The sequence below is a fragment of the Prorops nasuta genome, unplaced genomic scaffold (genome assembly GCF_024137725.1).
Source record: "Prorops nasuta isolate Cenicafe-Biocafe unplaced genomic scaffold, Cenicafe_Pnas_1.2 PNAS00011, whole genome shotgun sequence".
NCBI classification, from domain to species: Eukaryota; Metazoa; Arthropoda; class Insecta; order Hymenoptera; family Bethylidae; genus Prorops; species Prorops nasuta.
In genome coordinates this window covers 133,317-146,815 of record NW_027116808.1, presented here as the reverse complement: position 1 = coordinate 146,815, position 13,499 = coordinate 133,317, and the positions used below count along the sequence as shown (strand labels likewise).

The following is a 13,499-nucleotide window of genomic DNA, read 5'->3' as shown; positions in this document are numbered from 1 at the left end:
AACCTACTTCGATCCAGATATTTGTAAAGCCCACCTCGGCCATTTTCGACTTTGCGTACTCGATTCTTATCGCTCCCCGGTCGGAGGAGAGGAGAAAGGATCCTTGGAGAGTGGCCATCGCCTGCGCCGCATAGCGAACGTCTTGAAATTCGACAAACGCCACTGGCGAGCCTCCCTTCGTGTGCATACGAAGCCGGGAGAAACCAGGGAAACTGTGCATACAATAAATAATACAAGCGTACAATATGGCGTGCCTTTGTTTTGTCGCAACCCGAATTCCGTCAATGCCAATTCGCAACTCGGCTAATACGCAAATCGCTAAACTAAAAAGTGCGCACGAGTTTTATCACCGATTTTCATTCGAGGACGCGATTGTTTTTGTTAAACAATGGCAAAGGATCTTGTAAGAAAATGCATGGTCATAGTGTGATTTGTATGGAGAACGTCTCGAAATTCGACCAACATTGCGCGTGGGACTCTTGTTCGTGTTAATACGAACCTGAGAGAGACCAGATAAACCGTACATACAATTAACCCTTAATAGCCGAAAAGCCTCTTTATGGGAACAGAGTACTTATGCGATAGTAAACGAAAGACCCCGATATAAGGACGTCATAAAATAATAAATTAACTGAATATGATGAAATCATAACTAAATAACTGGTTTAAGTGTTGTTTAGTTATATATGTTTCATCCTTATACGATTTTATAATTCTATCTAATTACGCATTATTTTATTAATGAAGATTGCAAAAATGCTCTTGGGGCCTTTAAGGGTCGAATGTTGTATACCTTATAACACACGTAGTGTTAAAAACGTTTTTCACGCTATGCCAAATACACTATGCCTTTCCTACTTAAAATGAAAACTCCGTCAGTCCGAGTTTGCAGTTTTCTCATACGTAAATCGCTTTAACCAGACTGCGAAGAGATTTTACAACTACTTTTCTTTCCGAAACCGCAATTGTTGTCAGGAAAGTGTTACCACTCGAGTTTGCGAATACCCCTCGTAAATAATTGTCAACGAGGCACTAATTTAGATAGAGCGGACCACGGGATATACTATTTGCGCGTAATGTGCTAATTTTCCCACGCTCGTTGCATTTGCGCCAACTTCTGCGGACTACATAAATGCTACTGTATATACCGGCTGGTGTGGCCTATGGAGCTATTGGCGACCAGTGTTTGCTGCGGGTACAAAAGGTTCGTTCAGGGTTACGATGCCTACGGTTGTTTCATGGATCTTTTCTGAAAGTTATGCTCTCTATATACATGCATACTGCTAGAGTGTGCCATTTGGTCGAATTCCTGGCTCGTAAAATAAAAACGTATCGTGTAAAATGCTGAAGAGAGAAAGAGAGTGAGAGACGAGTAACCACAACTGGCTGAGCTAGAAGCATAAAAATAGCTGGAACTGATAGATCAATTATAAAACGAAGCAACAATTTGTTTCTGCGGCAAGAAAAACTTTCAGCACCGAGAGCAGACGAAATTTACATTCGGACGAGCTATTCTAAATGGTTAAAGCAGGTAGCGGTTCTGAGTGTACTATATTCTCCTCTTGCTATGTCACGGAGAAATTGTTGACAGCGTCTATTCATGGATTAGTGGATTATTAACGCGACTTGCGAGTTACTCTAATACTCTTAGGCAGCGTTAAAACGTTACTTGTTCTATTTAATGAACAGCGTTGAAGCATTCTCCAATTTAAACTGTAACAGTTTCTAATCCCATCGCTCGCAACTTTTCATATTTATCTCTAATTCACTGCAATAAAAAACCTTCTATTTCCGTACAGCGTTGCGTCAAACAATTAACAAGTTCTCCAAACAATTACGGACGTGCTTAACCAGCCTAGAATAATTTATATCCAACTCCGGCTTGGAGAGACTCGCGTATCGTTTTATATACGGCGCGCATAGTGTCAGGAACGTTTCCAGGAATCAATTTGACACATTTCAGAGACGTTCCTGACACTACGCGGGATATAATTGGGAATCCAAGCTAAAGGTAGCTCCGATGGCGCGCCATGTTCAGAGGATATTCTTGTCGCATCCATTGATCGTGTGGCTATCCTCCCAATGTCCCAAGGATGTCCCGAGGATATTTATGCAATATTGGGAAAGTATATATTTCTGGATCGCGTTTTACGCTCTTTAGCGATTCTTTGCCCGAGGAATTATCGCTACCGGCCCATAGCAGCTAAATATAAATATATACGAATGATGAAATCAGGGCCTTTGGTCCGAGGCACTCACTGCTGGCGATGCTAGTGATAGATATATGCATATAATATAGTGGTAAAGTCCACACAGCGTCGTCCAAGCAAGGCCTACCGCACACAAACCCTTCTTCCTCCCCCGTATAATTAGTCCGCCGAATCTCATTATCCTGCAAACCCCCTAGTTCCTCGTATGAATTCGCAAGTAGCTCACCGAGTTAATTACACGCGTCACGTGCGAGAGAACATTGCACGTCCGCAATTTTCGAAAGTTTGCACAGAGTACCGATATATTTCAGAGAATTACCGTATCTCTCTAAGAGTGGCCAAGTGTCGTCGCGGCGCGCGAACGCTAGCATTAAATCAGCTGGACGAAAACCGCTTATCGGAAAATAACGAGTGACGCCTATGCACTAACGAGCATTGCCCCCCTCGTTACGACGCCATTGTATAGACGTTTGCTGGTACGTACTTCAAGGATAATCAACTTTCGCGTGGGTCCTTTATTTATTTTGGTGAAAATATTACTCGAATCAGATTTCTTTTTATCAGAGTAATTCTTTTTCTACATCAGGTACTACATCCCCTTAAACGTGGATATATGTGAAATTTTTTAGTTTTTAGAGGTAGTCTTGCTGAAAATATTCTCCTACGAATTTTACTCGCTAAAAATATCAATTCTTGTGATTATCGACTCGTCCTGATTTGGATATTGGGCTTCCAAAGAGCGACGCCCGTGTATCGGTGAATTTGTTCATGTTCCCTATAGCACGACGCCTATGGACTAACGTAATTTGCCCCCTCGTTGTGACGCTATTGCAGTGACGTTTGCCGCTACCTCAAGGATAATTAAATTTCATCGTTGCTTTATTCAACTCTACAAAGATAACTTCCCCACTTGCTCGCGTCAAGCTAATTCTTTTTCCACAGGTATTACATCCCCTTAATAGCGACTATCTGCGAAACTCGGCTCTGCACAGATATAGCTGTCTTCTCTCTCTCTCTCTCTCTCTCTCATTCGCTCCCGTCAAACTAATTCTTCGTGCACCGGTGCTACATCTCCTTAATAGCGACTCCCTGTGAAATATTCAAGAATATTCAGAGACTCTATTTAAAAATATATTCATTTACGAGTCCTTTTCTTTATTATAGAAATATATTTCATAATTATCGACTCGTTTTGATTTTAAATCTCGACCTTGCAACGAGCGACGCCTATGCACTAACGAAACTTGCCCCCTCATCATGACGCCATTGCACAGACGTTTGCCGCTTCCTCAGGGATAATCCAATTTCATCGTTGGTTTATTCAACTCCACACAGATAGCTACCCCGACTCGTGTCAGCTCGCTCGCGCCGAGCTAATTCTTTGCCTACTGGTGCTACATCCTCTTAATACAGAAAATATTCACGAGAAACCAGGTGGCATTCCGTTCAAAAATACTCCCCTATACGAATTTTACTCGATGGAAATACCAGCTCTTTGCAATTATCGATTCCCCATCGACGTAGATATCAATTTTGCAACGAGAGTGACGCGTATGCACTAACAAAATTTGCCCCCCCCCCCCGTCATTGCGCCATTGCACTACGTTTACCACTTCCTCAAGAATAATCACAAATTTTACCCTTGGTTTATTCAACTCTGCACAGATAGCTGCACCAAATCTCGCGTCGAGCTAATTCTTCCTCAACCGTTATTACATCCCCTTAACGAAGAGAATCTTCAGGAGGATGCATTACGTTCAAAAATACTCCCTTACAAATTGCACTCCGCAAAAATACCCCCTAACTCGCTTCGCAAATATCGATCCCCCTTCAATTTGGATCTCAAATTTGCAACGAGTGACGCCTATGCGCTAACGAAACTCGCGCCCCTCCCCCTTATCATTACGCCATTGCACTGACATTTGCCACTTCCTCAGGGATAATCCAATTTCACTGTTGGTTTATTAAACTCTGCACAGATAGCTACGCCAGCTCTCGCGTCAAGCTAATTCTTCCTCAACCGTTATTACATCCCCTTAATGCCGACTCTCCGCAAAATATTCGCCGCACAGGATCCAGTTACGTTCCGATTAATAATCACGCGTTGCACAAACCCTACGAGTTTCGCTCGATAGAAATATCAGCCTCGCAATTATCGCTTCGCCTTCTTCGATTTAGATGGACCGAAGAAAAGCGACCGTGAATGTTTTTTATTTACTGCAAAATGAGTCATGACGTAGCGCGTGCCTGCGCCGCTATATTCACGGTCGTGAGAAAGGTTCCGCATGGTGGAGCAGCTTGAAATAAATTATTACTCGAGAGCAACCATAAAGCCGAGACGAATCCCGCGCAGTATTACGTATATACCAGGTCGATTATCGCAAGCTGCATTTCCCCGCATTTGCATGCCTAAACTGTTGCTTCCCTATGACTTTTCCAGACCCCCTCCTCCTGCAAGAATTCACCAAAAGCGATTATGTGAATTGCGAGGAAGAAAATCGTCAATTGCCTGGTACACTTTTCGCATATACCATTTGGAAAACTGACATTGCGATCCATTAGAAAGTTTAGTCTCTGGTAAAAGTTGTATCATACGAATAGAGAAAGAGAAAGAGAAAGAGAAAGAGAGAGAGAGAGAGAGAGAGAGAGAGAGAGAGAGAGAGAGGGAGAGAGAGAGAGAGAGAGAATGAAACTCTCCATCGATTAAAAATTCTCGATATGGCTGTGCGTTACTGTAAAATCCAAGCTTCGGTTTCTTCGTTGATTCCTACATCTGTGCAGCATATATACAATTAAGGTTTATGTACAATTGTAAAATTTCACCAGTTAGGAGAAAAGAAATTTTTCAGTGTAAAATTGACCTGGAAAGAGTTTACTTTTATTGCGTTTGCTCGTTTTACTCGAGAAGCAGATTTGGCGATGCGATGGATGGAAGTATACAGGGTGATCGAAAGTTCTATCGGAGAATGTACGTAAGGGGAATTAAAACATCAGTTTTTTTAACATTTGTACAGTAATTTCAAAGGTAAATAAGAAATTACGTTCATGCTCCAGTGCATATTTAGTGGTACACCCTGTATATTGTCTTTTCTTGATCAGGAATAAATGGAAGGTGATGAGATTATTTTTGTTTCAGATAAAAAGTGAAGAGACTGGTTGGTGTAAGAGGTTAAAGGTGGGGATGGTTTTTGTGATTGCAAGAGAATGTTGATCAGTGGTAAATCAAGGTATCGCTATCTGACCTGCTGAAAATGTCCTTGAGTTCGTGCTCGGATACGAACTGGCCGAGGTTCGCCACGAAGAGGGTTGAGCAAGGAGCATTGCTAACTGCGATGTTGGGCTGCGACGAGGGTGAACCAACAGGAGACGCCAGAGCTGGTGACGGCAGGAAATGTGGCAGCGACGCATGTATCGATGTCAGAGTCGTCGGATGAGGCAGTGACATCGGTGCCTGAAACCAAAAGTTCTTTCCTGTATTCATTTATCTATCCTACGAAACAATTCATGCTCCTCTCTCATATTTCTGACAACAAAATAAAAATTTGTGCTACTTTGATCTTGCTTAATCTCAAGTTTTTCCAACCATGCAGGTAAGTCTCTTTATAGTTCATTCAACTCCTATTCCAATATAACAAATAAATAATATAGTGTCCCTGTATCGATCCACGAATTCACGCTGCTAAATAATTAACAATTATAAGAAGCTCGTGATAAAAGTAATATTGTACTTTGTGGCATTAAATAATAAATAACACTGCTAAAATTTAATTCTATTTCATTGAATTTTTATTCATTTCTCTCTCTCTCTCTCTCTCTCTATATATATATATATATATATATCATTGTCAAATATTCGTGATGGTTTTTGGGTAAGTGAATGATTTTTTAATTCGAGTGCCACAGTGGTGAATAATTCAATATCGGATATATAATTATTGCTCAAGAAGCTAAAAGGCTCGAAGTGTGGACAAAAAAGAAATAAAAGTTTATAAAGCCAAGCAGAAAAGTAATTATACACGTTAATTAATTTGTTTAATCGTATAGCTACAACCATATTGGGACCTGATTCATGTTTGTATCCAGAATCAGAACTAATTCGCACTTTGAGTATCCATTTACGGTATATTAATGCGTGACCCAGGCTATACAGCGATGCCTGAATGAATTATCATCCCGCTAAATGACCATCGGGTACCGTTGATCACTTATATTTTAGATTTTAACGTTGTACAACCTGGCAGAAGAGCTTTGATGTCGTTAAACTGTACAAGCCTCTCGGCCATGCAGTCCTGTGGCTTTAGTTGGCAATTGATAACCAATTGGCTACTCTAGTCTCGCCGCGCTTGTTAATTTTACAATGAAAATAAACCATCCCTTCCCTCTTGTTTCACTCTCTACTACCACTGTGCAAACCTTTGACTTTTGCAAAATTAGCAACAACTGGCTGAAAATACTGCCGAGTCACGAGAGACAATAAAAATGACAAAATTACTATAGAGAAAAGTCATCGAGCAATCATTATAAACTTGATGAAATTGGAAATAATGACGTTTTTCACGCAAGAATAGCATTACTCCAGACCCTAGAGTAACCTAATTTTGATTTATCGATCGAAATATCTATTTCGCTGAATAATAAATTTCACATGTATATATATACGAAAATGGTCCAAAAATAATTCCATTTGTTTTATATCCGCGTGACAGCTAGGTAAAATCCTTTAAATCCCAGCGAAACGCTCGAGTGCAATATTGATGCATTTAGATAAATATAAAGTTTCACTGTCCTAATAAAGGCTAAATTTATGGATAAACAAATGTATACTCTCTTTTATCTTTCCTTTCGGCAAGAGAATAATAAAAATTTCCTAATATCTCAAAATCCTCCACCCGCACACACTGCCAAGTGGAATAACATCGATTCCCTCCCCAAGTTATATTAAGAAAATATACAAAGACTAGACTGGAATTCAGAATTAAATCTCGGATCTATCGTACGCGACATTTGCACCTATTTTTGAGTACAGTTCGAATTGGGTCAGGCTGCATTAATTATATGAAAGTTCATCGACGACGCAAACAAGTAGACCTTCGTGCAGATTTTTATAGCCACTCTCCGATGAATTTTTCAAAGTAAAAGGGCAGGAACGAGTGGTGGATTCGCGAGATTCCTATTCGTATTTGCATAATAAATTTAACGACGACCTTTCATTACAAAGAGGAGCTGGTTGAATTTTTTGGATTTTTCCTCTCTTCGTTATTCCGCGTTTAAGATGACGGGGGATGAAACTGGACCGGGGAAGATAGGTTTCATTGAAATTTCCTCGAGGGGAGGGGGAGAGGGGGAGAGGGGGGAGAGGGTTGAGAGGAGATTGAGAGAAATGTTGAGCAAACGTCGTAGCTGGCAGCGAGATTCGCTTCGTTATAGCGAAGCGCGCTTAACCCAAGACCGCGTTTTTCCTCCTTTTGCAAAACTCTGACAGGCGTATAGAAAAGTAAAGTAGCAATTTGCGCTTGAACGAGGAAGCTGCGGCATCTGGCCCACCGGGTAAATGCTCGATTTAAACTTTTTTCACTCTTTCTACTCGCTTTTAATCTCAAATACACAACGTCATTCTTTGCAAAAGCAAAACTCATCTTCGTTACTATCATTTTTATTCAGAAGCGGACTCGAAAAACCCCAGACGAGTATCGTTCAATAAGACACTGGAGATTCTTCGGCGAGCCTTAACTCGAATCTAATCAATTGGGTTAAAGTGCATTAAAATATTCTAATTCTTGTATGCTCCAAGTGTCCAAGTCATTAATTTTACACAATTCCTTCTCTTGTGGTGTCACCTGACTTTATAATTTAGCAAAATTAACCTTATCCAGGTTGCGCATTATTATTTTTACATTGGTTCAACGTAATAAAATAATCCAATTCCTATATAATTTAATTGCGAGGAAAAGCAAAAATTTATAGAATACGTATCGATTCCTGCAATTAAATTAGCAACAATTTAAACGAAAAAAATCATAATTTCCCCAACATGTAAAAAACTTGATAATTCTATATATACGATCCAAAAGTATCCACGTAACATTATAATAATTACAAGTCGCGAGTCGTGTATAGTAAACCGTGCGATAAAAACTCGTATAATTTAATAGTCGATAAATCAATATGAAAAAATAATTTTGCCGCGCAATAAATCGGTTAGCAGAGAGCGAAAAACCAGAGGGGGAAAAAGTTGGCGTGTCGTCGACGCGTAATCGGGAAAAAGGAAAGTCTAACGAGTGAATATATAAAAAATAATCCAGTGATAAATCGCGATTGGTACCCGCGTGAACCTGGCACAGCTACAAACGAGCGTATTAAAAATCAATAGCTGAAAGCTTTGGAGAATTCGTGCCTGCTTGTACCATTGTTCTTATCACCGAGGCTCGGTGCGGCGCGCGTGGCGCCTTAAAGAGGCCGCAAAGCCGTAAGTGGGAAATTTACCCGATCGCTTCCCGCGCCTTATCTCGGACCGTTTCTCATCGATTCCGTTCGCTCGCTTCGATCTAAAAATATATTGCGAGAAAAATCCGCGACTAAAAATTGCAGCGACGAGAGTTGCCACAAATCAACGATTTTCGATGCTATCTGGAATCGTTCGGTGCTTGTAAAGGAAACCAGTAGGAATATAAAAATATAATCAGTAATTATACATTATATAAAAAAGAAAGTAGAGCAAGGGTTGTGCAAAATATGAATAAAAAGAGCGCGCGAGATCCGTATATACTATGAAAGGACGATAAAAAAATCGAGTATAACGATCATGTATCACTAACGTGCATCGGGGCGCTCGTCGGCGGCTCCACTTTGTCTGCAGATAGTCAAAGATAGGAACGTACGGGGACCTGAGGATGTAACGCCGGATGCACCAGCGTGGCGTGCTGCAACGTTCCAGGCAGCTCGCCTGCTGTCGAATATGCTAGTGGATGATGCCATAGTTCCGGTCCACCGGGGAAGAATGGATTCCCTAAGTCTGCAAAACAACAAATCGATTAGTCCACTCTCGCCTCGTCGCAACTACACCCGCACGCAGAGACATCGTTCACTCGTAAGAGTTTCTCCCAATTTCCTCCTCTTCTCGCACATCTCAAACGCTCGTCTCTTTTACGTTACAAACAATGTTCCTTCCTCCATCGTCGAGGTAATATCTCAAATTGCATACGGGAAGTGGTTGATGATAAATTAATGAGAGAAAGAGAGAGAAAGAGAGAGAGAGAGAGAGAGGGAGAGAGAGGGAGAGACAAGTCTGGAGGTGTCTGCTGGATGCTTAAAAAATAATGCAACATCGATCAGGATCGATTTCCTCAAGCGAGGGATAGAGCTGAGCAAAATCTACCAAGCTGCTGCTAAGCGGATAAAAGCTTCTCCAAATTCTATGAAACCAGCGTGTGTGGCCGCGTCTGGATCATCGGACGACGCGCGTTTCCCCCAACTCGTCAGCCGTACACGCTCAATTTTCCCCACTGCTCTTTCACCAGATTTTTAAGAGATCACCCCACGCGTACTCTTTCTGCTCCCGAATTTCAGCCATTATCGCATCAAACGACATGGAGGCGTTTTCAAAGGAATCCACGATTACTTCTGTACGGTGCTGGACGCGAGAAAATGTCTGCAGAGATCTTTTTTCTATGGATATAATGACAAAGTTTTTTTTGTCCGTTGGGTGTAATTGGTAGGTGCATGGGAAAATGATTTATCGCTCTCTCCCGATACTCGATCTGATCGTGCAATGCTGTTTACGTGCCGGGAACGTGGCTGGAATCAATTTGACACGTTTGGAACGTTCCAGGAACCTTCCAGGCGCTTCTTCGCATCAAACGCTCGGGAAGGACGCGCTTTACGGTCGGCCTTTGTAAACGGATTGCGAAAAGCCGAAAATTTCCGAATAAAAGCGTGGATCGATCTAGCGCGCGCGCGCGCGCGCGCGCTGCCTTCGCGCCGGTCGAGCGGGATTTTTGCCGATTCCAGTTGCGCACGTACGTCGTCCGTGCCGTGTGTTTCGCGTGCTACGTCACGCCACGATGAACAAAGCTTTGGATTGTTCCCGTAAAACTGCTCAATGACACGACATCTCGACATCGTTCGTAATCGCTCTGACAGCGCGAGGTAAACAGTAAACACAGAGAGCAGGAGAGAGACTGCGGGGTAGAACGGTCGGGAATTGGGACAGGGGGGAGGAGGGGGGAGCGGTAGGCGAGGCTCGTGATTCGTGGAATCGCAAGTCACAAAAGACACGGGCATTAGCAATGCTCTCCAATTACCCACGGCATACCCTTCCTTTCCACTAAGGACTGTCGAGAGTCTCCGAACCAACGGAATTTTCCGCTACAATGCTAATAACGCGATTCCTCCATCCGTCAATATTTATCAAACTCGCTTGCCTCTTTTTCCCCACAAATTTTCAAACACACTCCCGCGTATCTCCAAAGTTTTCTCCGTGTATACACGCTCTCTATCCTCTCGCACCACCAGCATAAAAATTGCAACGATGAGCGCGGACGTTTTACCGACCAACCGGAAATCCGATTCTCGACGTTTCCGCGTCATTCGATCCCCCCCCCCCCCCCTCTTATTTATTTTCCCTTCGATTCCAACGGGCAATCTCGATATTCCCTCTGCTTCATTCTAACGTATACATTAATTCCTACGAATCGCACGCACGACCACATGCAAATTTTAAACCGCTTCCATATATATATATATATATATATATATATATGTCAGTGGTTTTTTTTCTTACGCGCGATCAATACGTCACGAATGAGCAATTACTCCAGAAAGATTACCGACAACTACCAGGATTGCGCAACAAGCTACTTTTTCATACACAACAATGGGATATTGCGATCGGGTAGACGATATTCCTTCGTCCCAATGCGATCCTAATCAGATTTTCAGCAATTCCCTTATATACTTATCGCACTGCTGACAACCAACGAGTATTTTTCCTCTTTGCACCGCGAACGCGGTAAACCTTCCTCTCTCGCTCGCCCCTCCCAACATTGCCCCTTTCTAACCTCTCTTTATTATCCTCCGCTCACAATCCCAGTTATTTATCTCTATTTATTTTGTTACTCCCTCGACCGAAATGTCGCAATCTTTCTGGAAAATGTCGTCAACGTGGCATCTCTCTCTCTCTCTCTCTCTCTTTCGGGAGGAGCGTGTCGATCGTGGAAAAATTGTACTGAAAAAAAGCAAATTTTCCATTCGAGCCGCAGGATCGATCTCCTCGACAAAGCTTCGCGCAAATTCGTCCGAGACATTTATTTGTCCTCGTTGTCGAATCGTGGTCCCTCGCGAGTTTACGGAAAATGCAGGTTTTCGCGAGATAAGAGGAAAGTTTATTGCGCGACTTTGCGTTTGTAATTCTGAAATAGAGCGTATGGCGTGACGTCATCTACTCGTCCCCACGTCACACACTCGCGATTCCTCGTACAACGCTTATATTCCGTGCGAATAGCTACGTGTCCTCGTTGTACGACTGAATCTAACGCAGAAACGCCACAGGAAATTTACTCTTTCCAACGCGTCCTTCCTATCCTTCTTCACATTTTCCATGCTCTTATATATATCGCGAGGTACACACGCCCTGTACTCTACTGGTTTACCTCCTTCTTCTCTATACAGTCTCTTTACATTTCGATAATACCTACCGCAAAGAGCGTTGGTGTTTCTTAATTCATAAAATAAATCAGGAATACGATCCTTGGCGAGAAAATCTTCTTTTTACGCGGTGCGTCGATCGTTGCGCAAATTATCGATATTCCTTGAAACTAAAGATAAAATCAGCAATCATCTCGAGGAGCGCGAATGGAAATTCGAAATAGCGCAAAGGGTGGTACAAATCTACCCGAGTGGGTAAAGCCAAACGAGACACGGACCGTCGGTAGAGACGAAGACGCCCGACTGATATTTTCCGTTTCTACTTGGAGTCTAATCACCGGTAAAAGTGAATTTCACGAGTCACCGCGGATCCGAGTAATTGAAAATCCCAAGTTTGCCGCTCGGGACGCGTTTAATTGGCGTTTCGACGTTGATTAGGCGGCGTTTCGTGTTGCGGAGAAGAAAGAGAAGAATGAGAAGAGGGTGGGGAGCAGGGGAGTAAAAGGAGGAGGAAATAAGTGCGGAGGAAGAGGGAAGATGAAGAAGCTGCGCGTCGAAGGGTCGTCGAGCAACGTGGCCAGAGGGGACTTTAATTGCATTCCTTTTTCTTTCGTTTTGTTTTTATTGACTACAATGGAGACGAAGAAGAGAGGGGAATGCGGGTAAAGAGCACAAGAGAGAGAGAGAGAGAGAGAGAGAGAGAAAATTAGATAGAAGAGGAAGAGGCACTATGTAGAGAGTGAGTGCAGTGGGTGAGAAGAGTAAGTGTGAAACGTATCCAGCGAGTGAACGAGTGGCGGTGCATACTTACGTCCAGTTAGAGGGTGCATCAGAGCAGGGTGCGAGGTGGCTGCTGCAGCGGCTGGTTGCTTGGGTTTGCTAACCTTTGTGTTACTTTTTGCAAATTCCAAACGTATGGTTTGTGGCATATCAGGATCGAATCTAACCCCCTGCTGCAAATAGATGCTCTAAATTAGTAAACCAGGAGCGGTAAACGTGGGATTGGATCGGTGTCAACGAGAAACACGGACAGGGATTATTACAGAGAGAGAGAGATTTATGTATAAGCTATACTATATATATCATTATTCAAGGAGAGAAAAACACAGAAAGGATGAGGAACGAGACACGGTCCTTTTAAACTTTTTCTCCCTCTGCTCTCTCTCTCTCTCTCTCTCTTTTTAATTTTTTTTTTCTTTACTCCCTCGTCAACGTCCTCTCCGAGAGAAAAATTCGCTTATTCTCTATTTTTCCCGGAAAGGTCATTGACCTTTCGGGAAAACCGCTGGAGAACCTTTCTCAAGGAGTCCAACCGCGCTTTTACGCGCACTTTCCTGCGTAATCGCTGTACTTTCGCCACTGGCATTTTGACTTTGAACTTGTTAGCTGGAAAATATCGTTTTCTTCTTCTTGCTTGTATATATATGTACAGAGAGAGAGAGAGAGAGAGAAAAGTCGGGGATTTGAAGGACGATGGAAAAGCATTTATCAGTCGGAGAAAAGCAGACCGTGGCTGATCAATTATTGACAGCCCATCAGTTTCAGATACAAGAGAGGTTTTTAAGGGGCAAAAAAGTTTCTTTGATGCGAAAGGATTGCTAATAATTTTTTCATTAAGGAATATGGACTTGAAAATAGTGCAGTAGT

The 13,499-nt window shown here is 42.5% G+C and overlaps 1 protein-coding gene across 3 annotated transcripts in view; it reads right to left on the bottom strand.

The window, feature by feature from the left end:
• The window catches only part of cpo (couch potato), a 71,801-nt gene that overhangs the window by 15,068 nt on the left and 43,234 nt on the right, over nt 1-13,499 (bottom strand). Inside the window, exons 5-8 of one of the 3 annotated variants that reach the window (XM_066734268.1) lie at nt 12,664-12,805; nt 9,089-9,222; nt 5,453-5,676; nt 8-212 (exon numbers count right to left, since the gene is read on the bottom strand). In XM_066734268.1, the coding sequence (XP_066590365.1) occupies nt 8-212; nt 5,453-5,676; nt 9,089-9,222; nt 12,664-12,805 (705 nt within the window). The remainder of the gene's footprint in view (nt 1-7; nt 213-5,452; nt 5,677-9,088; nt 9,223-12,663; nt 12,806-13,499) is intronic. The other 2 variants (XM_066734269.1, XM_066734270.1) reach the window with 2 other exon arrangements.